We start from the raw sequence: 26,229 nt of genomic DNA, 5'->3' as shown, positions 1-26,229 counted from the left end.
AACTGCTTATTTTCCAAGTGCGGCTTTTGTCAGTGATAGCTGGCCGGGTTCGCTTTGTTCAACATCACATTCGCTAGCTGTCGGGCCCTGTCATTGCGAGTCGCCCATATTCTGGCAGTTCTTGGTCGGGCTCTTTATAGCTGCAAACGCCGCCTACACACTCCATGGTAAATGGACTAGCAGTGAGCGCGTCCAGGGCCCTTAATTCCTCCGGTGTGAAGATGCACGGAAACAAGAACGCACGGACGGGAATGAGAAGGAGAATAATCACTGGAAATCCAACAGCAGCAGTAATCTGAGTAATGGCAAAAATACCCCCAAAACCTACGAGCTCAATAATAACAAACAGCCAGACGGCCCAGCGTCGGTCCAGACGCCTGAGGGCGCGGGAAGATGAAGTGAGAGTGTTATCCTGGGCCAGAAAGATGAGTTTCTGGGTAATGCCGTTATCTTGTAATGCCTGCAGGCCCATAACAAAAAATAAGCCAGCCAGTACACCTTGTGGTATAAGATGTACAACGATCAACAACGGCCCGGCCATAGTCCCGAGCGTCAAGATACCCTGAGCAAGATTGCTGAAGCGCTGTTCAACAACATGGTCGATAACCTGCATCACTTTGCCTTCGCTTTTATCATGAACACGACGGGTCACGCAAAGTGCGGAAGTGTGGAATGGGGCCTGCGGGATAAGTCCGTTTGGTGCAGGGATACCCAAGATGCCGGCCACTCCCGTAGTGGCACCGTATCCCAATGAAACCTGGCAGGCTTTTTCAGCAGGAACTCGCTTCCTTGCGCCATCAGCGAAGACACTAATGAGAAAGTCAGTCATTCGAGATCATGCATGAGGTGATGGTTGGGGAAGGGTTGAGGTGGGTGTGGAAGCAGTCACTGCCCGATTATGGTCGAAATAAAAAAGGACGGTTAAAAGGAGTGCGAAATGAATGGCAAGGAAAATATCAGCAGCATCTATATCCCAGAAGTTGACCAGCCAGCCGCGGTTGATGGTGGAAAGGAACGCTTGGCTGATGGGCAGGGTTGCTAGGCTCACATCACGCATGCGGCCGATGTGTGCGACCCAGTAAAAAAAAGACAACAGTTAACGGTGTCCCATAGTCTTCGATGAACTTGCGAATCCAACGGTGGAAGAGGCTGCTCTTGCCAATCCTGCCACATAGCCATCCGCATATGAGCACATGGAGTGCCAACATGATACTCAAATATGCGGAAGTCTCGCCCTCTGAGCTCCATTGTCTAGTAAGGACCTGAATGCCTTTCTGCAAGTAGACGAAGACAACGTAAAATCCGAATATATCGCACGAGAAACGAGTGGCGTATGTCAATGCGTTACACATAGTCGTAATGGCAGCGATCCAGTGCATAATTAAAGACCAACTGTGGAAGACCGTCACACAATGTTAGTTACTCTAATTGCTCTCGAATGATGGTGGTGTTCATTACATTTCCAATCCACGCCATAAAACCTAGATAGTCTGTCCCGCGCGACGCTACAATGCCCAACACTGTATAGTTAAACACCGTAATTGGTCCTTTGCGCTTGGTTAGAATAGCCTATAACTTCGATGCGTGTCCAGCGACAAAGGACTGGGACTGACCAGTAACATCGACAACGGCCAGAGGTTGTGTTGCGAAACAGGAAAAGACGACTGCTCAAAGGACTGATGCGAGAAGGACTTCATTGACCCCATAGTGCATGTCCGTCTTTTCAAACATATCGAGCGAAAATGCCAAGGCCGGAAGGATACTGACAATTGTCAATATGGGCTGCCTTGCCTTCACTTTGGAGAATGTACGGACTTACTTGACGAAATACATATACACTGTGGCCGGGAGAACGCGATAATCCCATGCGTCGGTCCAGTCGCTCAAGAAATAGGGCAACCGTCGTCTGACATCACGTATCATGCCGCGGAACAGTCGTACACTCCACCATCTGGCCGGGGCCTTGGTCGGTGATGCGGGAACAGACTGCCTGGTCGATTTTCGCGACAGACGATCGCCCTCGTGGGCCAGCCCAGACAGGATATGCGTCTTTCTTGACTTCTTTAGGCTCTCCCGGAAGCTGTGTCGTGTCTGCGCCATTACAGAAGTAATCGCAATCTGAGGTTGCAACTGGCTAAATTTGGTCGATCGGCGAAAGACCCTTGAAAGGAGTGACCTGTTCCATGGCCGAGGGATCGCCTTAAGTGCCCTACTTGGTGGGATAGCCGTAGGAAGAGGGAAGGGTATATTGAAAGGTATGTCAAACAGTATGATGGGTCTCAAATTTTATAAGCGTAGCAATAACAAAAGCTTGGGATGCAAAAGAGGAAAAGAGAAAATGTTGCAGGTCTCCCCTTTGCCGTTAGCAGAGCAACCTCCCGATCCCTCTTTCGTTTTCGGAAACTGTGGGAAAGAAAGCGTCGTTGTCAGATTGCCATTGCAAAAACCAGCACCTGAGGCGTGAAATATTTTTAGAAGCAGCGTTCTGTACAGGCTTGCCACGACATTTTCTTTCATGTGAACGTTCTGGGTTGTGGAATGGTAAAATTCCCGCCACTTAGGTTTCTTTGGAGGGCTAAACTCTAATACTCCGACCGGACTGTCAGCTTGAGTCTTCTGCCCGGGCAGATTCCCGGAACCGCGTGTTCAGTGGTTGCCTCCATTTGGTTCACTCCGATCCACTGTCAGTTCTTGTTTCATTCCTGCTAATGCGGCGGTGCCCCGTTGACTCACATGCTTGAACGCCACCGCCCTCGATGCCTTTCCGGCCCGGACAAAACCCGTGTAACCCCTCAATCGCTCACGAACATTTTGTTTCCTGGCACCATTCGAGTATTATCGTCTACTTGACCGGCATACGTGCTGGCGCGCCCATAGTCCATGGAAGTGATACATAACCCTAGTAGCGCTGTCACATCACACCTCCGCGCCCTTCTGGGTACCGAGTTTTCCGAACGCCTGGCCACGTTGGTCGAGGGCAGGCCTGATGGCAACGAAACATGTCTCCTGCGAGTCGAGATCCGGCTGTGTCACGGTCGAGAAAGTGACCAAACATGTGAAACCGATAGATCGAACACAGTAGTGGTATTATAGCCTCGAAACAGTCCTTTGTGTTAACAACCAGGCAGTGGGTGACGCTAACATTCGTATGTATAGGGTTACGTGGACCTCCGGAATGACCAGCCGTCTTGTGAAGGGAACTACGCATCGCAACTTGCACCAGAGAGCCAGGTCAGTTGCGACCCGGGATCCGACCTAGGCCCACATACTTTAAAGGAAGCTTGTGGATGCTAACCCACCGAGAGTAGCCGGAGTCCACCCAGATCCCGTCACCAGCGGCAAGTGACAGTCAGGAGCGGATAAGATCACCAGGTGTTCACATACCCCACTCTACAAGATCAGCTGCTCCTGATCTATGCAGGCCGTCCAAAAGGCGAAAGGTCGTCGGTGGTCTACGGCTGCGTACAACCCCGTCTAAGCCAGCGTACGGGGATAATAGAGGCAAAAACGCGGAACCCGAATCCATTGAACAGCAGCAGGGAAGTAACCGGGCTGTCCGCCAGATGCATAGCGACAGTCGCTTTCCTCTCCGGAGCTCCCGCAAGGAACCTTTCATACCGTTACTGACACCGACATCCGTCGATAAGTTGATCACTGGCATTTGGCGGCAGGTTTTTTCGGAAGTAGAATGGAGCAGATCTAGCATGGTCCGTTTTCCTCGTCATTCTGCTGTTTACACCGTATGAATAACCCCATTCTTGCTAACAACCAACAAGTGCGTTGAGCCAACCATGCGTATTCGTGGAGGAATGAGTAGGGAGGTAGGCCAACTCCTAGTCCCCTCACGACGTCTTCAAGGCCTGTAGGGCTCAGACAGAACACTGTAGGCATTCCGTGCGGTCAACTCTGCCTGTTTGATGTACCATAGCCAGAGTCAGTCATCGCGCGCTTTGGAGATGATTGTCCAGGCATACTGGGTCGATTGCTACGAGGCTCGGATTGTCGCAGTCCAACTGGAGCAAGGCATCCTATCGACGACGGAAGCCCGCATGACCGCCCTACGAGAAGCGTGCGCGGTGTTGAAACTAACAGAAAAAGACATGCGCAATCGATTGTGAGTACACCGTAGCTAGGCTTTGGTGTCTGCACTAACTTTTCCGGCGACAGAGCAATATGGCGGGGCTATAAGGAAATCAAGGATGCGGGAGGATGGGCCAGCCTCGTCTTCTCGGGCTCGGGTGTATATCGTTTCTGCAAGTATCGGATTGGATTCGATGAAGGCCTCACGCAGCAGCTGGGGCACATGCGGCATGGCCTTGAAGTAGCCGCTGATACACTCCATCCTGGATGGCGCGAGCTTCTTGGGGTGGTTGGTCAGGAGTCTCGTCTTCACTATGCAGGACATCCGCATGAGTGGGTTATCTTCGGGGATTCCCCCGCAGCACCACTCAGATCCACATACCGTCACCTTAAGTGGGACGCCGGTTTTCAGTTCGTGGATGAATGTGTGATCGACCAGGCTGTGTTTGGAGGATGTGATCCGCGCCGCATGCCAGAAATAGACCCCACTATATGCCCAACATGCCAACAGCAACAGTCCGATGATGTTCGCGTGAACCGCTGCACCTGTTTTCCAACCCTCTTCGGGGGCTTAAAGATTCAACCCGCCGTTCAGATCTTTAATACAGGAAATGCCAAAAATAACGGTGTCTTAGCTCGCTTGGTACGACCCTCAGATCCTGTCCCTTCCGCTATTTTACTACTGTTTCGCTGTCATATAAGTTCTTTCGAGAGAGATGCTGCAACGGCTGATCTAACAAAGTACGCTCTAAGGAATTTCCACGGGGAACAGCGGTAGGCGAATTCATAGGCTTGGTAACTTCCGGTCTCGAAGGAGTTGATGTGATGATCGGCGGATCTCCTGATAAAAGTTACCAGTTATTTCAGGGGCAGTTTGGTAAGTCCGTTCACGTGTCGCCCATGTCTAAGTGTCAGGCAACATGGTCTGATTGTAATATTTGGATACTAGGGAACTTCACGCGATTCATTAACCATTCCTGTCACCCGAACAGCCATTTCCAAAAATTCTACTGGAAGGGGGTAGAGCGGGTTCTCGTTGTCTCTCGCGGGATCCAGTCGGGAAGTGAGGTTACTGTAGACTACTCCGATCATTATTGGAGACATCTTGAGAAACCTTGCCTGTGTGGAGAGACCCGCTGTCGATTTCCAAGACAGTGAGCAGCTGCGAAGTAGGTCGGAATAAGCCTACGGTCTACAGATGCGGCAGTCTGATCCTGCTCGAGCGGAGAGGCGTGAGTGGGTTGAACTTGATATTGGTTCCTTCTTCGGCGTCATCGCGCTTCCGATCCAGGCCTGGGATTTCCAAAATGTGAGCTATGGAGGATATCCTAGCGCTGAAGCCGACCGGACTCTGATTAGGTGGCCAAAGACCACAGAATCACTGAATTTAACATGCTGGTCTGCTAATTACTGTCATATAGAAGTTTACATGACTTTCAGTGATTTCATCACATCCGGAATAGGAGGGTAACGTCATAATCTTCATCCACATCTCTTCTCTATGTGCAAGGGACAGTGTAGATATTTTTCATGTAAGATCCGACCCTCTTGCACGCCTAGTTTGTCGACCTTTCAATCGACCGGTTCCGACACCGCCGACAACGATCCGGGCCCGAGTAGCAACAAATACTCGTTCCCCCTGCGCTGGCAGAATAAAGATACAGACAAGCGAGCCATCTTGACTAAGCAGGCGATGAAGCATGATTCGGTTTCTTCCACTTAAGTGCCAAACCGGACGGCGCTGATAACCGCCAACAAGTTTTAGACTCGGTGTCATCCTCTGAGGATTTGAGGCTCCTCATGGGCATGGGGTTCCAGCGTGATCCCCAAAAAAAAGCAAAATCATTGTGAACAAAGTTGAGCAGGTTGAGAAAAACAAGAGTCCGTTACCTCGGATCCTGCCATTCAAAGCTGCCCAGTCCCACATAGGAAGCATCTTAGGAACAGGAAAAGACAAAGGCTTGATCAGTGAGGAATCGCTCTGCAAAGTAGGCATGACTGGGAGTTGGTCTTTTGCTCAGTACGGTACTTGATATATATATATACAAGACACATCTTTTCTGCCGGTATCTGGGTCCCTGAAATACGGCCCTGGAAGGGTTGGATGGATACGCTAGAGCAGTTTGACCATGGTGCAAATCCGTGGCGGAGGTCTTGGTCTTGAGATTCAAGACCAGCACGTCTTCTGGCCGAGCGTCTGCTTGGAAAGCGCAGATTCGAAGTCAAGTGTCTTGGCACTGTAAGGGAGTCTCAACGGTTCGGAACCGGGTGGACTCGCCTAGGTAGAAGCAGAACGGTTGTAAGAACGTGATGACGTTGAGGCATGGCATGGTCATCGGGTAGACAGGTCGACGATGAAGTGCATACGGCAGCATCACACCGATTTGAGATCATCGTATCAGGCGACCCATTGCTTCGACGCTTGTAGATTCCCTGAATAATACTGCATCGTACAGACGACGTGAACCATAGCCGCAGGACGGAGTAGGTCATTGACCGGTCAAAGTTCCTCTCATTATGCAATGGAACGTTGAAGTGAACTCCAGACTGATCTGGCAGGAACCCTGTTGCGGATCCATGTTGCTATGTTAATATACGATTACAGTCTACAGGACTAGTCGTGACGGGGTCGATTCTCTCGTCTCGTAAAAAGCCAAAACTTCGGCCGCCCGCGCTCGGCATTGTGATTGGGTGTTCACCGTCACATTAACTTGGTGACCCGCGCAGAAATAATGGTCTTAGCGAGTCATAACCGAGGTCATGGGAGCATTGGCCCCTGACATTCCATGTAGCACTCCGCTTCCTAGTATGGTTGATTCGAAGGAATGACTGCCTCCCCATATTGATCCCCAGATCATTATAGAGACACCCTTTGACTTTGTGTACTGGTTGATTAACTCTTTTTTTCTATTTCTCGCCTTTGTGGTTGAGCCTGAAGCAGCAATGTTGCCGCTTCCCTTTCCCGATTTCAACGGTGCATCATCACTAAATATAGTCGTTCGCCAGCGAGCAATATCCAAATCGCGCCGCTCCAAAGCCCATTGATACCGTACTTCAGCATGTCTACTAAGTAGTTGAGGCCTCTGCTTAGCCCTCCAATGTCCATATCCAGATTTATCAAGCATTCGGAGTATGGTAGCATTTGACACGGTCAACAGCGTTGCAGAGCGAGATAGTATATTGGATCGTGAATTCCGGGATTTGGAGGCGCGCGCTGATCATAGCCCTGCTTAAACCAATAGCAGCTAAACTATATATGTGACCCCTAATATGTGGACTTAATTCAGTTCCCCGTTGCCTATTAGTACTGATTGCCCCTAAAGGCGTTTGTGGCGTTGACATGAATTTTTAAATATTTGTCGACCTTTAGTAACCGCTAGGATCCCGGTTCAACACCAAATTTACCGTTAGTCAGCGTCCGCTCGGTCATCTGTTGTATCGCTTTGATTTCCTATTTTAGTTAGTTAGTTTACCCCTATTTCTCGTGTATTTAGTGTAGGATAGCTGCCAGATTCGATGAATCAGACCTCCATATTCGTGTGGTTGAGTACTAGTTGATACGTTGTTCTGCGACTCCGACAATATTGAAGGTATTCGGTGTTGACGCGCCGACGCGATCTAATTTACAAAATCGAACGGAAACTTTCGCACGTGACCGTAAATACAATCATCAATGGGCCTTGCCAATGACGCAAACTGAATGATACTAGTTATCGTGATTATGTTGGATGGTCGTCTAGGAGAATGTCACAGGATTATGACACAGCGGCATCGTATGGGCAATTGACCGCCATCTCTGAGGTACGGAAATAAACCGTAGACACAACAGCCTCTTGACGAACACGCGATGTGGTTGCTACGAATACCGTGCAGCATGCCGTGCTGTGATAGAAATGAGCTGTTAGCACTTAACGAGTGATGCTCCCCGCCCTCTGGCGTGGAACGCCCGCCCGTTGCTCCGAATATCTGCGCTCCAAACCTTCATGGCTGGGCTCGGTCTGACCGGGGAACTTGGGGGGACCGCCCAAGCTGCTCAGGACCGCGCTATTGTCCGCGGTGAGGTCGTCAAGGACGTCCAACTCCTTCTCGCTGAACCACCTAGGAAGAGCCCATACACGCAGGGGAATGAGAAGGATAATCAACACGGGGAACCCTGTCCGCAAGTCCGCAAATCAGCACCGGGGCAAGCGACCGACGGAGTAGAGTAAGAAGTTGGTGAGTTGCGTTGGGGGAACGAACCGATAGCAGCGATAGTCTGGGAGATAGCCACAGTTGCAGCAACGCCGATCCCTTGCAGCACGATAAAGAGCAAGATCTTCCGCTTCCGGACCGTGAGTAGAGGCTCGTCCCGCTGAACGAACCGGTTCTCCCTCATGAGAAAGATGGTCTTTTGCACCATTCCATTCGATTCTATGGAGCCCCAGCCAACTGTGAAGAAAACGCCCGCGAAGACAGCGGTAGGCATTGTATGCAGAACAATCAGTAAGGGCCCGGTCATGGTACCAATAATAGCCAGCCCCATGACAAAGTGGGAGATACGCTGCTCAATAACTGCCTTCGCCTCGACAATGGGACGACGAATCTCGGCGCCTTCCCCTTCGTCAGTTGGAATCACTCGGAGGGTCGTCTCGTAGACCGTTAGAGAGTCCGTGTGGACTGGAGCCTGCACTGATTTAGTCTGTCTCTTTATCATGGGGAGCAAATTAGGGACAGTACCTGTGGAACAAGACCATTGGGCATAGGGATCCCTATTATGCCTGCAATGAAGGTAGTGCAACCCAATAGAAAGAAGTCCCAGTGGAACCCGGAGGGCTTCTTCAGCGGGAATTGTCGCGCCTGGGCGGTCAAACTGCTGATATTCTACACAAGGATGTGATCAGCTACTCCCAAAGTCTATTTTGCTGGATCACGAGTCTCGAACGGTCAGATAACGGTCGGAACACTTACATGGTCGTAGTAGAACAGGAGCATGGTCAAAAACCCGAACGGCAAGGCAGCGAAAATCCACTTGACCTCCAGATCCCAGAAATGAAGGAGCCAGCCTCGGTCTTGGGTAGGATAAAAGGCGCGCGAGATCGGCAGAAACCCAATATGAGTCGACTTCAGGTTTCCTGGAAAATGCGCGAAACCCACCCAGAAGAGAGTGCCCAGCTGCACCTATTAGCGCACCTGGCTTCAAACAGAAAGGTTGGCTGCGACGACAGGTAACAACGGGAGAGGGAACAGAATGCGCCAGCCGCGAGAGAGTGCAGGGGACCAACTTACTGGATATGCGTAATCAGCCAGCAGGCCCCGGATGGAAGGTTTCCAAACGGTACTGGAGCCTAGTTTCTCAAGCCCATAGATCGTCAAGAAATAGAGGATGGCAATCATACAGGCCAAGTAGCCCGCATCGCGACCGTGGGTGGTGAACTCGTTGACCAACTCTTCCACTCCCTTAACTGCGATGCGGGTTAGAATGTAGGGCGAAAAAGGAGGAGTGGGAACTTACTGCAATATATAATGCCCACATACATCCCGAAGGCTTCGCTGGAGAAATCCGTCACATACCGCATGTAATCGCACAGATTACACACGGCCACTATCCAGTGGAAAATTGCCGCCCAGATGGCCGTCCAACACATGAAGTTGGGATATATGGACGGATCGTAGATGTTGACAATATCGTAGATCGTGTAATTGAAAAGAGAGATCAGACCCGTAATACCGACGATAGTCAGCGGTTGTGCTCCCAAGATGCTGAACACCATGGCCGCCAGCGCCGAAGAGAAGAGGCCCTCATTGATGCCATAGAATTCTCCCGTGCGACGGTACATGTCCATCGTGTAGGCGATAGCGGGCAGGATGCTGGTACACAGTTAGTAAGCCAGCACCGATCAGGGTCGCCTTGATCAGAGAGTGGTGTTGATGGCATACTTGACGAAATACATCCGCACAATACTGGCGACAGTGCGATAGTCCCAAGCATCTTTGATATCACTCCAGTAGTAGGGTACTCTTCTTCGCACATCGTGATACATTCCGCGGAAAGGTCGTAGGAAGCGCACGCCTTTCCATCCGCGCACGCCCTCATAGGTGTACGTCACATCCGTTTTCTCCCTCTCCAGAGGCGCCAAGTCATGGGAGGATGTGCGCGACATGATAGATGACTCAAACTCTGCCCACTGAAACGAGCCTATCTCGGCTTCAAAAGCAAGGCGTGGCTGTAAAAAGTCAGGAGAAAGAGGAAATGTACGATGGAAGGAGGTAACGGCTGGGTATTATGGGAATGCCGCGAGCGCGCGAAAGGGAGCCACGGGAAGACCGTGCCTACGAAAATTTCGCGCGTTCCGACGGCACACTAGTACACGAACTCTCTGGAAATAAGTGTTATTGTATACCACGCAACCCAAGCTCCTCGTGGGCTTACGTATGGGTATCCGCCCTCCTTAGAGCGTGATAATAGGGAATATATTTGCCGACGTAAAGAGGCGAGCTCGACGTTATAATAGAAAAGCAGAGAGCATGAACGAAATAGAGTGACATCAGCCAAGACCGGAGCTGATGATGCTCCATTTACTGCCCGGGCAGAACATCAAGCCCAAACCATACTAGGTAGACGGCAACTGTCGTTGGCCACAAGTGTCCGAAATGCCATCGCCACACGGTTGAGTTTCTCCTACCACTGCCGAGCAACGATGAGCGAGTCTGTATGTAATATCTCATCTTGTGGATTAATTTGACAATAGCGTGCCCGGATGGATGAATAGGAGAGTGGAACTTGTACGTCTCAACTGCCTGATTTGGTCGATCCTAGTTTGAGCACGGCGCTGCTCCAGGATGACTGCTGTTTCGGAGGCATAACCCCCGACCCGTAGTCCCACGTGCCTGAACAGTGGTAATCAGACTCTCATAAGCTAGTGTAATGGCCGCTATCGTGGAGTCCGTTCATGGAGACGGACCGGAATCAAAAGAAACTGAACTCTGGCAAAATATGTATGTTTCCTTAGTCAACCTGCAAGATTCCTCCCGAAGTACGTGAGAGAATCCACTCCTGTACGTGAGAATTCCTGGGACATGACCCAGGGGAACTTGCCCGAATTTTCAATTTGTTGCGTCACGGAGTGTCTGCTACTGACCCTTGTGACCTTAAGGTTGTGTTCACTATAGGTGAGATTGTCATTTCGGGCACGAGTACTTCCAGCTTCGTTGCGAGGCATTTCTTTACCGTCATTCCATCACGCGCACACTTCCTTTATATCCTTGCTGTCGCCAGTTACCCATAACATCTGCCCCTAATCTAGAAATAATGGCAGCAGAACGGACGGTCTCTCATAATTCTGACATTGAGTACTCATTGCCGTGGTGTACTATCTCCTTACAATCGTCCCGCTCTCGACAGCCTTGGCCGGAAGAACCGCTCCAAGGCTGACATTCGACTGGAGAACATGCTCGCCTATCTCTCCAAACTCGCCATTGTGCACGAAGTTAGCGGCCACCTTCGCGACCGCTACACTGGGGGCTAGAGTCGACGATGTCGAGAGCGAGTAGGCCTGGTTTTGCTGCCTCCTATGTGGTGATGAATGTTCGGTAATCTTGGGTTTACATTAAACGACTATACCAACGACTACTGCCATTCCCTTCCGCCGGCTCTGTACTTTAGCGAAGCGATAGCCACAGCATGATGAGAAATATAAGACATGAAAGACTAATGACCGGCAGAAAATGCAGGGTCACACGAAAAGAGAGAGGAGACGCGTGCAGCTTCGGATATTGAGGGGCAGTTGTCATGCCAATGGGCTTTCGACGCCTAAAGCCCCTGTCCGATCTGTCTGTGAACGGCGTCCATCGAATCAAACGCCGTGAATGCTGAAGGCTTGTTGTGGCTGCATGGTGGATGGATTGCTCTGATATACCCCGAAGCTTTAGACATTTGTCTCCACAAGCGAAAAGATGACATCACACGTCACAGGTGGACTGTACGTGTCTGGTGGCCAAATAAATGGGCCCTCCCATTCGCTTGTTCTACTCCCAAGTTAGTCCTTGCGTATTGTCCGGTATCTTCTTATGCGGTCCGCCTTGCAACGAAATGATACACAGAAGACAGGGAGCAGGAAATGATGGCGAGCAGTCTAATCCCGGTATAGATCTACATTTCTTTGTCCTGAGTCGTGCAAGCGGGCAGAGAGCCATACCATCGATACAGGAAAGCTGATGATTCTACGCAGGCATGGTAGTGGTATATTGCCTTGTCGGTTTATTCGTGTCTGTGTTTATCATCGTGGTCTCTGTAAGGGTTATCCGCGGCTGCGGGCATCCAACGGAGATGCCGAACAGGGCCGCTGTTCCCGTACTGCATAGACCACCACATGCCCTACCCTTGGGCGCTCTGGAAATGCTCGGGCTGAGTGAATTCAAGGCAGATACATGTTTTCCTGGCTCAGACCCGGAGAGAGCTGTCGAGGAAGGCACCATTAGTGCACATCCCGAAATGACGGCTCGAGCGGAAGAAGCAACAGCTGCTTTGGTGCAGGGCCCCGAAGCGGCCCATGTTGGGAGTCCGCCTGATAGACAGTCAACCCTAGGACCAGGCCCGGAATGCGCTATTTGCTTGGACAGGTTTGTCGCGCGGCAGCACCTACGTACGCTGCCATGTGAGCATCGGTTCCATTCGCAATGCGTGGATCCCTGGCTGACCGGCGTCTCGGCCTCGTGCCCCGTGTGGTAAGTGGCATTCGAGGCTTCTGTATCGGTGGGAATTCCTCTAACACTCCGTGATATAGCCGCTCCATACTGCCCGTCGAGTAGATTTTACTCAGACTTGACTATCTGCCCAGCACGATGTCAGTACCCAAGCTTACGTTCGGCTAGTTGAATAATTTGTAACGCATGTCCATGAATAGAACGCAGTGTGCACCAGTTACGACACGTTCGGAGACAGAGTGTTTATCGATTTATAATGGCCCTGGACCCTCTAGACATTGGTCTCCTGCCTGCTTATTCGAGGAGGTTCAGAGGCAAGATAGTTGCCGGACCAGAAACGTAAGTCAAACAAGCATCAAAACAGAATTTCATGAGGCGCCTTCCCTCATGGCCGGCGCGTCGACCTCTTTTAGTATTGCCGGTCAATTCATCTCTATACGCCCCTCCCTCCTTGCCATCGTCACCGCGGCGATCACAGCCGCCCCCACGCTTGACCCATCTGTGGCAGGGACCAGCCGGATGTGGTCATCACCGTCTGCCGATAGTCCCAGGATATCTCTCAAAGCTTCCATGACCCGATCTGGAAACTGCGGGTACTTGGAGAAAACGGAGCCATCCACCGCCACATGGCATTGCTGCATCCTACGCTTTCTCAGGAGAGCCGCGATGCCGCAGGCGTATAACCTGACCGAACGACGACTGATCAACCGTGCAACGCAACGGCAGAGATAGGATTCGCTGAAAACCGGAGTGACATGCAATGTCTCTTGGAGCACGTGTCGAATCGACGTCAACGATCTTGTCTGATCGTTCTCAATCTCTGCCAGGAGACATGAATTGAGCACATAAGGCTGCTTCAACCGAGATCCGTCCTGACCCTGGAAGATCCTTTGCCGATCATAAAGATCGACAAGAATTAACCGCATTATCTCGCCCAAATAGAGACCAGCGACCAGTTTCTCATATCGTTGTTGTCCGGGACGCGGTGAGCAGCGGTCAATTTCCACATCGTACGTGGTGAATGGCAGCACTCTCGCGCTATTATCAAACGCCCCGTACTCACAATTGATCGCCATCAAGGTCTCCCCGGGGAAGCCAGAATGTTTGACTTTCGGTATCTGGTCGCATCGTTCCATATATGCAGCATTACTTCCTGTGCCGTATATGCTGCCGATCTGCGTCTTGGTATCGGCGTAAGCCGATGCCATTAGTGTCCCCACCGTATCGTTTACCAAAGCCACAATGCGCAGCGGCAGGCTCTAGGTTACCGTTATTTCCGCCCCCGGAAATGGACGTCGATCTCTGCGCACGTACCTCCTTGTGTAGCACTTCAGTGAGGTCTTGGACAATGTCGCGTCCCTCGACCCCGCGGATATTGAATCCCTTGGTCCATCTCTGAAGTATTCCGTGATGCAAGGAATGCTGCGTGACCGGGTATGAAAATGTGAATACCAACGGCATTTCCCGCGCCGCCTGGACGGAAATCGAATGTTGGTCGAGGAATTGGTGTAAACAGGAAGCAACATACTTCCACAGGCGTTCTGCCGTGCTCGACTTCAGTGCTTCGGGGATCCGGTGCTCGGTCTGTATCACATCGTACTCGCGGTCGATCCCGTGGAGGTCAACCCTACCAGCGCGGAGGTTGGTGCCTCCCAAGTCAACCGTGAGAAACTGCCCTCTTTCCGTTCCCGTTGGCAGCGAAGTCACCCAGGTCGGATTCATGGGCTACGGTTTAGGTGGAGGGTGTCAGCGACATGGTCCTATCGTCCAGGAGTGCATTTAGTTGACATACTATGTCCGACCCTTCACTTCGCAGACCTGAGTACGCGTTAGTCCACTCAGAGAAGATGCGACAACAGTTCTTGGCATTCACCGCTACTCACCCAGGTCCAACTCCTCCAAAAACTTGTCTGTGATTAGCTTCAACCGATCAGAACTAATCTCAAACAGGCCATGCAGTCTGGCGCATTCTTCTTGGAGGTCCTTGGGGAGGCTCGCAGACACTTTCATCAGCACAAGGTCAATGGCCACTCCGTATGACAAATATGAGATAGGACGGCATACTTTGAATCCGGTTATCTGCCATCTTGGTTGGGAAAATTGCAGGTAGTGAGCTTGAAAAAGCAGATGGCACGTGTATGTTCGATAGTACCAATTGAGTGTATGAGACGGCCAGGCTTCACAGCTATTTATGTTATATATGTAAGCCTCAAACGCAAATCCGGTGCCATACCACGCCTAGTTCTCCCGGTTGACGATCCCGGTGTCCATGCCAAGGTCCCATTTACCCTGGATGCCGCGGACAATCCCACATCTGCATCACTATGCCGTCATCAGAATATGCCGGAAGGCTCTCTGTTACCCACTTCATCCCCTGATGCGCTCTTCCAGGGTAGGCCTGCGCCTTCTCACCGCACATTCTTTCGTCATAGACCCCTGAATGGCTGCCGGCCGGCCAGAAGACGGCCAAAACGAGAAGCTGGAGTTCTACGCAGCGTTTCGCAGCGTGGTGAGGTAGGCCTGTAACTTGACATGTCTCGCGAGCACACTTAATGCCCTGTAACGAGACCTGAGTTTGGCCTCGAGCACGACATTCGAGAAGGTTGTTCGGTGAGGGTATGGATGGCCCCAACGGGCAGTAAACGCTACAAACCTGCATTGGTTAAGGTGGTTGGTTATGCTAGAAGGATCAATTGAGAGTCAATTAGGCGGCACACTGCAGTACACATGCGCTGTCGTCACTGACGCGAGAGTGGTGCACGATACTATTCGTCCAATCGCAGCCCAACACTGCCAAAGAGGGCCTCGTGGCAAACGCGAGGCTACCCTGACGTTGGATGCCATTAAACATTCAGAAGCTGATGTCGAAAAGATCTCGCGGTGCAACTTTTGGGGCACGTTCCTTTGCGCCACCGCTGTTGGCCGTCATATGTTGGAACAGAAGACCCGCGGGTCCATATTGCTGGTCGTCAGCATGAGCGGAATGATTGCGAACAGGGCGGCTTTTCCTCTGTCTATAATGGTTCCAAGGCAGGTGTGATCCAACTTGCGCGGAATCTAGCACAGGAGTGGGGCCCTACGACCAGCATGGCGGAGGCGGCATCCGTGTCAATAGTCTTTGCCCCTGGTATATCTATACGCCGATGGTTGGAAAGACGCTGCACGGCAACCCAGGGGCAAGAACGATGTTGGAATCCGAAAATATGCTACGTCGGATTGCCAGGCCACATGAATGTCGGGGCGCCGCGCGGTTCCTGTTGAGCGACGCAAGTAGCTATATGACGGGAAGCGCGTTGGTCGTGGACGGAGGTCACACCGCTTGGTAGTGAATGTATGCTGATCCTGTGTGGTTGCCTCAGCGCCTAGTATATCTATGCAATTGAGTCTGCCGCTTGCCGATCTGCTACAACACTGCATGTGTCTTTGGTCTCTCCATTCCTTTGATCGTCAAACTTAGGTCACAGGCAAGAAAAACCACCGCGCTAGCGGGGTGCCCACGAGGACGCTTGGCCACAGAGATCGCAGAAGTCCGTAGAATGCGGTTCGAGCACAGAACCGCACAATGACAGACACTTCAAGCTAATCGCAGCTCCGTTGTTGACAAGATGGGGGTGTGGGGAGTGATTCCGTTGCTTAGTGTCTTGCTATAGTCAGAGCCACATGTTGAATGACAAATACGGCACCAAACCAACCTTGGTCATCTATAGAGCATAGCCGTCCCCATACAGCTGATATGAAGAGGAACGAAGGGATCCATGCAAGAAAGAATTCCAAAGTCCCGTGTTCTCCTTTTAGTGTATTATGAATGGTTGTGTGCGCTTGGCAAATATCGACCACCGTCAAGCCCTGCCTTTTCTGGTCCACTTAAATCAGAAAAATGCCTGTACCAAAGGGGAGCCCATTCTTTTGTGTATCGCGTGCCTGGCTCTCAGGGTCGCACCTCTTCTGCCGTCTTTGCACGTCAGTAAACCCGTCAGGTCTTGCGGAGGGAAACAGGGAAAGGACTAACTGTTCCGGCGTTTGCGGATTGGTGAATAATTCTAGTCCCATGTTATTTTACTAGTTGAATTCCCAGGTTAGTGGGCACTCAGCAACAGATTGCGAAGGCTGCTATTCGGTCCAACGTGAAAGTCGGTGGCTAGGCTGCTATTATACCTTTTCGTCAACCGTGTTCTGGCGTAATTGGCGTTGAGACCAGATGACCTCGTAGGTAGCCCATCAGCCCATCGTCGACCATTGCTGCGCGTCTTTGGGAGAGCAAAAGAACCAGACCGCATAGGATGTCGGCAACCATGCGTACTCCGTACAGCTAACGAACATAAACCGGGCTAACCTTCTTCGGGGGCAAAGTCAGCCGAGATCGACGAGGTCCGCGGTTCCCAGTGTTCCATTCTGCCCGGGCAGAAACCACAAGCACATATAAAACCCGTTCGCATTGGCGAAACCGCAAGCCCGTCATCCACCCACAAATCATCCCCGCCCAAAACAACCCCCATGCCCCTTTCCTTTCCTTTCTCGCTGTCCCTTCTTATTTCTGCCCTTCCATTTCCTCGCGTGCTAGTGTACACTATGCTGTTGGGGGTATCCATAATTGGAACTCGCATCTTTAGGGGACATTATTCCCCACAATGGCGTCCTGAGTCAAGCATAACATGTCGCCGAAAGAATGTTGTTCAGGGCATGGAAAGGTTCCCATAATTGCAGAGAAGGATCCGGGAGACAATCAGCGAATGGGAATGAGCAAACATTTTCTGCCCCTGTCAAGCCTGGACTGTCTGTTGGGATAATGTCTCAGCGTTCGTAGAAGCGATCGAGTGTACCGATACCTCTGTGGCACAGCACCCATTGGAAAGCACTTCGCTCTCAGTTCTTTCTATGCGATCCTGCCATGGTTGGGGAGCCCTTTGACCCCATGAAGGTAGGTTTGAAAAAGTTTAGTCTTGCCGCCGGTAGAATGCTCGTAGTCAAAGCACGGTATTCCTGATCTCTGGACTCCGCGTTTCCAACCCCCGGCCATCCCCACCAGTAGGTACCACGTCCAGTCGCGACAGGATGTCATGGGCCGCAGGTTTGCCGGTCGGTGTCACATCCAGCGGCGGCCCTGGCCAGTGCTGGCCTTGCAAGGCCCTGTCGTACAGGATTTGGAGGCCGGCAATTAACATTGCTGTTGCTGCTCCAGCAACTCCACGTACCTGTTGTTTCGTTCTATCAGCAAATCGAGAGCCATTTTTGGAACTGAAAAGCACTACGGGGCCCTGCGGATACGATCTTGGCGTTGGTTTCCTTGTCCTGTATGCACATACTTGGTTGCCCCGCTTGCAACGTAAACATGGAGCACCACCAGCACACTGTGGTTGATCATGACGTGAGGATGCTTCGGTAGGGACTCACTGAACGTACTCTTGCTTTCTTCACACGACACCTCTCACATGCCTTCGGGGTGCGTTTTCGAGCGTTGACCACAGGCGTAGTCCCTAGCGATGACGCGTCGGACATGACTTAAGAGAGGTAATCAGCCCGCTTTGCCAGATCTGAAGGTCTTGAAACACAGAGGGGTCAGGCCTTTTAAGCAGTGGATCTGGCACGACCATGAACAAGGTCGAGTGACGCAATTGAATGCACTAGGGCAAAAGTGAAGAGGTTCTGCAGTGAGTCTCCCCTATTGCCTTCTTCAGGAGCGATAGTAGACTATCATGTGAAATGTGGTAGGTTGCGAAGAGTGCCAGGCGATCCTCGCTGTCTGCGCCGATATCCGCTCACACATCGAACGCAAACAAATGTGACCATGACCAGCAGGCTGAGTATTCTACTCAGGGCTTCAAAAGAGCTGAGAAAAATGGAATTCGCGTGGCTTTGGGGGGCGTGTCCCTTCATGGATACGCCTCTCTGTGTGCCATCCAGAAAGCGATACCGAAGTCGATGGCTCTGCGATGGGTTATCTACTGGAGGTGACATTCGAGTGGTAGGCGCTCTCTCTATGCGAAGAGGATCACGGCATCTGCTAGTATTCTCTATAAAGGCGAGGTGTTCAATGTAATTAGCTTGTTACCCCCGGCGACAATGACGCAGAAGCAGAAACGATTCAAGGTATCCTATCACTCTCCTTTGAAGTTCACTCATAAGGAGCCTTTTCCATCACATCAATATGCGTCAATACTGAATTTTTGCAGTCTCTGCGCGTGACACGCACCGTTTGTATCGGAGGTCGGAGACAGACCGACGCTTAGGGCCTCGAAAAATACTTGTTCCCTTCCGCTTTGATATTCCCAGCAGCATCTACGGTCGACAAGAATGCCTAGGTCGGTGACCGTGAGGAATCCCTTCCTCCGTCGCTGTCCCTAGTTTCCGACACAGTACACTACGAAGAAAACTCCTTCGTACGGCGCGAATGCAACATTTCCTATGGCATCCGTGCGCGGCTCGCCACCACTACTGGAAAGCCGAGTGGAGAGACATCCCGTCGTGTGCGTTTCATCCAGACCAGAGACCAACCGCTGCCTCCGCTGTGCACACTCTGAAACCCCATATTTCTCCTGGAACTGCCGGCCACGGGTGTAGAGATCATCTGTCTCGTTAAGTAAAAATCGTCGAGTCTGCCGGAGCCGTGCGAGATGTTGTCGGACTACGTCCCGGCCAACTCATCCACGGACCGGACTGAGCGTTCTCCTGACTTCTCTTGAAGATAGGCTTAGTACTCGTTGTCCCGACCCGGTTCAACTCCGACTGGATCAGTTCCAATCATGTCTGTTAAGGAAAGGCCAGTGATCAACCTATGGAGAGAACCGCTGCCGTCAACCTCCGAAGGAGACACTGAATGAGGCATCTTCTTAAGATAAAACGGTTAAAGACTGGTGTCCTCGTGTTCGCGAGGGATGTGGTGGATATGCCTTCTTACACCACAGAGGGGGCTGTTCATCCGAATGCAATTCGAGTGACATCGTCCGTTTAGAAGGCCTTTCCGTTTGCGACCACCCATTCACAGAAACGTAACATACCTGAGATGGGTAGAAATCAACAAGAAGACGTGTGAGTCACAAATCGTAGGACTAATTTGCGCTGGTCGTCCCAGCTTGGAATCAATAGCAGGAGCGTAGGATTATATATAGTGCCGCAACCACACATTCGTGCCGCTACCCTCATATGTGTCGCGACGCTTTGGTGGCCATCTTTTGACAGCCGTTTACGACACGGTGAATGTTTGATAATTCTATGCTTGTCGACACGGCCTGAAGGTTTAAAGAAATACGGGTCTCGGAGGGAGATTTTTGAGCGCCCGAAGATTAAAAGCAGGCTTGGAAAAAACTAAGTTCACACTAAAAGGAATAGTCTATTTTTGGCCACACAATGGGCGTTTCAGTTTGCTCGTAAACCACATGATGCCTTGGTGCCTCAGGACGGAGGTCAATTAAGTATCTCCGCATGCGGCCCCGCGTGGGCTGCGACAGGGGTGCACATGGTTTTGGCAGCCCTAAGGCACTAGACGTCGCAATTTCAGATGATTCCAAATATAACCGTGTACTCTGTGCGCGAAGCCTAGTCAAGATAGAACCAAAGTACTGCAAGCTCATGGTTCGTGGTTGGTGTCTTGCAGCCACTCGACATCAGTTCCGCGCCTTTATTCATGACAGATTTAATATGTTTAATACTCTACGTCCTTTGAATCCGTAACAATTGAATCAAGAGTACTTGGCTCGCCCTGGGACGTCATGCGGGCATCATGTTGTCAGCAGCAGACACTTCATCCTGTCATCTGCAACGAACCCTGACATCAGCACTCAATGTACATTCTCCCCATATTAACGGGAGGCCGTTTCATTATCTCTTATCACCGCAACAAACATTTGCAAGGGGTACAAGTGCATCCTGGTATAGAGCTTTACTGAGCAGGCTTCTATTGGTCTACAAAGTAGTTCTTGTTCATTCAACAGATCATTCGAACAATCACCACCATGGATGAGAGCGAAAAAAAGCACCAGCTAATCATCGTCTCTAACCGTCTCCCCCTCTGCCTCAAGAAAGTAGATGGTTCCTACCAGTCGACTCTGTCCAGCGGCGGCCTTGTAACAGCGCTCTCAGGAATAAGCAATTCCGCGAACGTCCGTTGGTTCGGCTGGCCAGGCGGAAACATCGAGGATCCTGAGGAGCGGAATATCGCGGCCGACGCGCTCGCTGGGAACAATGCTGTGGGCATCTTCCTGGATGAAAAGCTCGCGCACGACCATTACAACGAGTTTTCAAGTGCGTTCTCTACCTAATCTGCATCGAGAAGGCTAACACGAGCAGACGGAATCACCTGGCCAATCCTGCACTATCAGTCCGGCGTGAACTTCAATGAAGATGCCTGGAAGGCATACCAGCGCGTGAACGAGATCTTTGCGAACACGGTTGCGGACGCGGTCTCCAGTGGCGATCTGATCTGGGCGCATGATTACCATCTGCTCCTCTTTCCAGCTTACTTGCGCGACAGACTCAAGAAGCAGGGGAAGGAGTGTCCAATTGGATTCACTCTGCATACCCCTTTCCCCGCGGAGGATTTCTGGCGGGCGCTGCCCGTGCAGAAGGAACTGTTAACTGGTGTTCTGGCATGCGATCTGGTGGGGTTCCATACAGATGAGTATAAGCGGAATTTCTTGGAGTGTTGTAGGCGCGGATTGGAGGTAAAGGTTAACAGAGACGATATTGAGTATCGAGGTCATAAAGCCCACACAGGGACATTTGTTGTTGGTATCAATCCGCAGAAGTTTGAGAATAGTCTTAAGGATAAAGATGTGCAGAAGAGGGTCAGGGAGTTGGAGGAGGAATATCAGCGACAAACTGTTATTCTAGGCGTCGATCGACTGGACTATACAAAGGGTCTTGTGCAGAAGCTTCGTGGATATGAATACTTCCTGCAGCAGCATCCGGATCTGAAGGGAAAGGTTACCCTTATTCAGATTGCCATTCCGAGCCGCGAGGACGTGAAAGAATATCAGGACCTGGAGCAAGAACTAAGTACAATTATTGGGAAGATAAACGGCGAACATTGTACCCGTTTTCCTCTTGTACTGCTATATGCTTTGATACTGACTGATCTAACCAGCAACACCTGACGGGGCTCCCATATTGTACATTCACCACTCCGTCCCGTTCACAGACCTCACGGCCCTATACCGCATCGCCGACATCTGCCTAATCACGTCCCGGCGCGATGGCATGAACCTCGTTGCTGCTGAATATGTCGCCTGCCAAAGAGGCCGCTATGGTGTCCTTGTCCTATCAGAGTTTGCAGGCGCAGCAACATTCATGGGCCCGGGGAGCATCACATTTAATCCATCTAGTGCGCAACAACTGTCAGACTCGGTTAACAAGGCGGCAACAATGAGCCGAGAGGAGAAGCAAAAGATGCACTTAGAGTTAGAAGAATTCGTTAATATGAACACCAGGTATGATCCTTTCCCCTTCGATATGCGTGTATGCGGCTAATTGATGGTGGAGTGAGAAATGGGCCGAGACTTTCACCGAGACTCTGTCGAAGTATGCGTCGGTCTCGGATTCAACGGGATAAGGTGGTCTTCAGCCGGCGACGCGTTCATAAAAGGAAAGGCCTGACTTGTCAAGTATACTTGTTCATCCATATCCATATTCAGTCTTACTTCTGGACCTCTGAATCTGTTCGGTCAGTACGCCAGGAAATTTACAGTTTTCAGTCCGCGCCTGTCATTCCAAAACGAGTACACTTTACCAGACCTGCCTATTGTATGTGGTGTTCTATTCAAATACAGTAGACTGTAATTCGGTCGTTGCTCGCACACAGAGCTCTGTAATCAAGGAATTTGCTCTCAGTTCTTCAATTATGCGTAGACAAGGATTGCTGTTCATACGTTGCGATAATTTGGACTAATGGTATACCCAAACTCTTACCGGTATCCACCTGATCACGGATTCGGCATCTCAGAAATATCCAGCCATGGCCGAAGATATCCAAAGAACCAATCAAAGCCGTCACGAGATCAATAGCGGCTCGTCCGGCGCCCTGGGCTGGCTGCGAACGAACATCTTGCCAGGCCAGGGGAGACTAAAAGGAGGCTAGGGTACTAAAATTGGGTTTCACGGCCTTTCTATCTGTAGGGTCATGGAGATTCTTAAAACTCTCTAACTGCGTTATCATGACTGTCAGACACTATGGAAATACTAAAAGGGGATGTATGGGACCTGTGGGACCGGTCTGGCAGGAATCACTCAAGACCCATCTCTAAGCTTACTTTCTGGAAGCTGGCGTGATGTTCGATTCAGACATACGGTTACCTTACTGTGGCAATAACCTCAGTCAACTAGAGCAACTTTAGGAGTGTGATGCTTAGATGACGCCAACCGGCAGTCAAAACTACCAGTATATAATGGACTGAGATTCTGTCTGAAACGTCAAATTCAATAAACTTAATGAAACTTCAGGCCCCCTTTCCCCATGTCTCGCCATTTGTGCATAACGTCCGTGGACGGCCATACCGGCTTCTTGGTCGCCAAACTCATCCTGACCGATGCCAATTTCAAGAAAGCAATTACCTCTGTCACCGGCCTGTCGCTCCATCCTGATGCCGACTCGTGCAAAGAGCTCACCAAGGCGCCAAAATCGTCCCCCACGATCCCGGCCAGCTTAAGGATATGGTGTCAACACTGCAGGGAACAGGAGCAGACGCAATGTGTCTGATCCCGCAGGCCCATAAGATAAATTCGACATGACGGTCGAGCTGATTGAGGCGACGAAGAAAGCGAACATTCCCAACGCATGCTTCCTCAGCTCTGCCGGTTGCGATCTAGCAGAGCGAGACAAGCAGCCGCTTCTGTGCGAGTTCTTCGACATGGAGACGATGTTCATGTCTTCCAAGGGGGGACCCCTCGACCTCTACTGGCCATTCCCCGGTCGTCGTGCGGTATGCCAACTCTTACCTTTGTTTGCTTATCAGATGCTAACTTCACAGTCCCGGTTTCTACGCGGAAAATATCCTACTCTACTCCAGACAGGCGCAGGAAGAAGGCACGCTTCCACTACCTGTCGGCACAAACCACAAGTTCGCACCAATTGCTCTAGGTGTAAGTCGACGGGCCATTGGCCGGATATTAAGCCCCACACTGACCGGACAAGGATGTTGCCCACGTTGTCGCCCACGTCCTGACCGGACAAGGAAAGCACGGCTTCAGTGATCAACACAGAGGACAGCTTATGGTTCTGACAGGTAAGGCTTACGGACCTGGCAGTCAATGGCAGCATGGATACTCATACTTTTAGGCCCAATGCTCGCGACCGGTGACGAGCTCGCAGCAGCCGCCAGTAAGCTAATATGCTCATAAGCTAATATGCTCACCCCGAGTAGGAGTATCAAAGGCGGAATGTGACTTTTCCACCATGTTTTTTAAAATTTACCGTGGATAGAATATGTAATGCAAACTTTTGTTGATGAGGATGCATGCAGTCAAGTCAGTGTTAATAAATCTTCAGTCCAATACAACGACGACGTAAAGTGGCGAAGTCTGGCAGTAACGCAACGTTTTACATGCCATTTTAGGTCATGCACGGTATTAGCACATCGATCTGTTTTCTTGACTGTGTTCCTTCCGAGCTGAGCTTGCTGGTCCTTATACCTTTTCTTTTGAGACAATATCTGTTGCGAACGGCCCATCAAACTGCCATCAAGTGTTCCGAGGCAATGACGCGGGCATGCAGGTAGATGTGACATGAGTTATTGCGGGGGATGGGCCGCTGCGAGACGTTCCAAAGAAGTTAACGTGTACACTTAAAGGCCATAAGTCTGTGCACACCCGAAAATATATATTTTGGTCATGAACTTTAAAATCAAATATTTCAATGAATACTAATAATCTCGCACTCTAAATACATTTATATGATGCGCAATTTAATACTTTGTATACCAGCCACGTGCTCGATATACTGCCTCTATTCGTCGAGGCATAGAATTAATTAAAGTATCAATCATCGCCTGTGGGATAGCCCACCAAGCAGCGCGAATAGCTTCATAAAACTCAGTCCAATTGATCTGGGACCTACCTACCATCAAAAGGCGAGGATAGAGCTCTATTAGCTTCTTCTTTAAGAGGTTCCAACAGTGTTCTATAGGGTTTAAATCGGGCGAGTGTGGAGGCCATTCCAAGACCCAAACACTATGACTTTCAAACCACTCCTGCATCCTTATTGATACATGACTTTGTATTATCTTGCTGAAATATAGCCCCGGGCTCGTAGATTGGAAGAAGACCTTCTTCAATGCATTTAATACAGGAATTCGTGGAGTATCCGCCTCAAGATGCCTTGTCATCCCGTTTTATAATAATGATTTCTGATCGGCCACCACGCCATATTGCAGCCCAAACCATTTAAGATATATCTTTTCCGTGTATGACGATTGCTCTTAGGATCTGCATAGAGGGTCCCAAGAGGGTGTGCGCTCCTACGAAAAGCAGAGGGTCAACCTCCGGGTGGCGAGACACTCTCCACCCATGGCGAATAGACAAAGCGATTGTCAAAAGCATTTGTACCTGTCAGGAGGACGTTAACCAGACACAGCGGGTGGGGCGGGACTTGCTACCTCTTGGGACAAATCCCAGGCACGAGACAATATCCCTATCGCTGCGACGGTTGCCAGGAGGCCGGAGAACCCAAACATAGTGTAAACCGCACGAACGAGACGTCGTTGAAATCGGGAGTCGTAAACAGTCTGGTGGGCCAGGCACAGGTAACCCGCCGCGACGACCACATAGTCCACGGCGGAGAGAATCGGCAGGGCATAACCAGCCGGATCATAAGTTAAGTAACTAACGAGGATCGTCGCGACCTTGGTGGCATGGAGGACGCATAGCAATGCGTAAAATACCTTCACCCCGGCTGCAAACAAGGGGATGTCGGACAGGATGAACTGTAGTCGAAGAAACTAAACAGTCTGTGAGCTCTTCTCCATTATGTCCGACCTGTCATCCTGCGTGGACACTCACTTCCAGAACCGGTGGGAAGAAGCCCGTATGTAATAGATGTGATGATTTCGGCGCCTGTCACAGAATCGTCAGTGGTGTTCGAACTCCTGTGGCTTTGACCGATGGGAACTCAACTGAGTGGATGGGAACGGCTCCAACGGAGCGCGACCACTGCAACGAGGAAGGCCACAAGGACCACCGAGGAGGTCATATCTACGCATCGATAAAGCCGGTGCTGTCGAAATGTTTGGGTTGACAGCAGGGCTCGCGTAGTTGCCAAAGGCAGGAGTATCGACGCCAAGATGGCGTGGACGACGTTTGGAACAGCCATGTGCGGCGGTCTATGTGACAAATCCGTCTATTGACCGTATCCACACCATACAGACCTCTGGCTTCACGTTTCTGGGCCAGGGCCTCCTTTATAGCGGCCACTCATCTCGGCTGACTTTTGTCCTTGACTGGCCAACGTTACGATACTGTACCCATGGAACTCTGACGATTGGT

The 26,229-nt window shown here is 50.9% G+C and overlaps 10 protein-coding genes across 10 annotated transcripts; 5 read left to right on the top strand and 5 right to left on the bottom strand.

The window, feature by feature from the left end:
* Positions 1-73: 73 nt before the first annotated feature.
* ASPSYDRAFT_62941 (uncharacterized protein) lies at positions 74-2,100 on the bottom strand (the record flags this gene model as incomplete). The annotated part of the gene is made up of 7 exons (XM_040850195.1): positions 74-757; positions 890-1,038; positions 1,076-1,392; positions 1,424-1,554; positions 1,678-1,762; positions 1,820-1,951; positions 1,988-2,100. 7 exons carry the CDS (start codon positions 2,098-2,100, stop codon positions 74-76), a joined length of 1,611 nt encoding a protein of 536 aa, XP_040696062.1.
* A 1,322-nt stretch (positions 2,101-3,422) lies between these two features.
* ASPSYDRAFT_164990 (uncharacterized protein) lies at positions 3,423-5,238 on the top strand (the record flags this gene model as incomplete). The annotated part of the gene is made up of 6 exons (XM_040843309.1): positions 3,423-3,707; positions 3,777-3,821; positions 3,888-4,114; positions 4,168-4,723; positions 4,834-4,957; positions 5,030-5,238. Coding segments are annotated over 6 exons (1,446 nt in total), but the record flags the coding sequence as incomplete, so codon positions are not given.
* Positions 5,239-7,988: 2,750 nt separating this feature from the next.
* ASPSYDRAFT_95775 (uncharacterized protein) lies at positions 7,989-10,220 on the bottom strand (the record flags this gene model as incomplete). The annotated part of the gene is made up of 7 exons (XM_040853163.1): positions 7,989-8,233; positions 8,320-8,743; positions 8,797-8,940; positions 9,028-9,231; positions 9,346-9,521; positions 9,572-9,927; positions 9,997-10,220. 7 exons carry the CDS (start codon positions 10,218-10,220, stop codon positions 7,989-7,991), a joined length of 1,773 nt encoding a protein of 590 aa, XP_040696060.1.
* Positions 10,221-12,433: 2,213 nt separating this feature from the next.
* On the bottom strand, positions 12,434-14,772 carry ASPSYDRAFT_62938 (putative hexokinase; the record flags this gene model as incomplete). Its single annotated transcript, XM_040850194.1, has 5 exons — positions 12,434-12,463; positions 13,227-14,021; positions 14,077-14,487; positions 14,555-14,580; positions 14,646-14,772. The coding sequence occupies 5 exons, from the start codon at positions 14,770-14,772 to the stop codon at positions 12,434-12,436; spliced, it is 1,389 nt and encodes a 462-aa protein (XP_040696059.1).
* A 667-nt stretch (positions 14,773-15,439) lies between these two features.
* ASPSYDRAFT_62937 (uncharacterized protein) lies at positions 15,440-16,088 on the top strand (the record flags this gene model as incomplete). The annotated part of the gene is made up of 2 exons (XM_040850193.1): positions 15,440-15,796; positions 15,849-16,088. The coding sequence occupies 2 exons, from the start codon at positions 15,440-15,442 to the stop codon at positions 16,086-16,088; spliced, it is 597 nt and encodes a 198-aa protein (XP_040696058.1).
* Positions 16,089-17,546: 1,458 nt separating this feature from the next.
* ASPSYDRAFT_710563 (uncharacterized protein) lies at positions 17,547-18,355 on the bottom strand. Its single transcript, XM_040850550.1, has 2 exons — positions 18,154-18,355; positions 17,547-17,954 (listed from the first exon to the last, which is right to left on the bottom strand). Exons 1-2 carry the CDS (start codon positions 18,256-18,258, stop codon positions 17,727-17,729), a joined length of 333 nt encoding a protein of 110 aa, XP_040696057.1. The 5' UTR covers positions 18,259-18,355; the 3' UTR covers positions 17,547-17,726.
* Positions 18,356-20,711: 2,356 nt separating this feature from the next.
* ASPSYDRAFT_164986 (trehalose-6-phosphate synthase) lies at positions 20,712-22,224 on the top strand (the record flags this gene model as incomplete). Its single annotated transcript, XM_040843308.1, has 3 exons — positions 20,712-21,000; positions 21,046-21,786; positions 21,842-22,224. The coding sequence occupies 3 exons, from the start codon at positions 20,712-20,714 to the stop codon at positions 22,222-22,224; spliced, it is 1,413 nt and encodes a 470-aa protein (XP_040696056.1).
* Positions 22,225-23,352: 1,128 nt separating this feature from the next.
* Positions 23,353-24,201, top strand: ASPSYDRAFT_137945 (uncharacterized protein). The gene is made up of 4 exons (XM_040840813.1): positions 23,353-23,672; positions 23,764-23,832; positions 23,885-23,975; positions 24,029-24,201. The coding sequence occupies exons 1-4, from the start codon at positions 23,478-23,480 to the stop codon at positions 24,088-24,090; spliced, it is 417 nt and encodes a 138-aa protein (XP_040696055.1). The 5' UTR covers positions 23,353-23,477; the 3' UTR covers positions 24,091-24,201.
* A 452-nt stretch (positions 24,202-24,653) lies between these two features.
* Positions 24,654-24,944, bottom strand: ASPSYDRAFT_164971 (uncharacterized protein; the record flags this gene model as incomplete). The annotated part of the gene is made up of 1 exon (XM_040843304.1): positions 24,654-24,944. One exon carries the CDS (start codon positions 24,942-24,944, stop codon positions 24,654-24,656), a length of 291 nt encoding a protein of 96 aa, XP_040696054.1.
* A 659-nt stretch (positions 24,945-25,603) lies between these two features.
* ASPSYDRAFT_52121 (uncharacterized protein) lies at positions 25,604-26,179 on the top strand. Its single transcript, XM_040848433.1, has 2 exons — positions 25,604-25,685; positions 25,747-26,179. The coding sequence occupies exons 1-2, from the start codon at positions 25,666-25,668 to the stop codon at positions 25,979-25,981; spliced, it is 255 nt and encodes an 84-aa protein (XP_040696053.1). The 5' UTR covers positions 25,604-25,665; the 3' UTR covers positions 25,982-26,179.
* The last annotated feature ends 50 nt before the right edge of the window (positions 26,180-26,229 follow it).

The sequence above is a fragment of the Aspergillus sydowii genome (assembly GCF_001890705.1).
Source record: "Aspergillus sydowii CBS 593.65 unplaced genomic scaffold ASPSYscaffold_22, whole genome shotgun sequence".
Taxonomy (NCBI): Eukaryota; Fungi; Ascomycota; class Eurotiomycetes; order Eurotiales; family Aspergillaceae; genus Aspergillus; species Aspergillus sydowii.
Note: the sequence above shows the minus strand (reverse complement) of the source record. Positions and strands in the feature narration are given on the sequence as shown.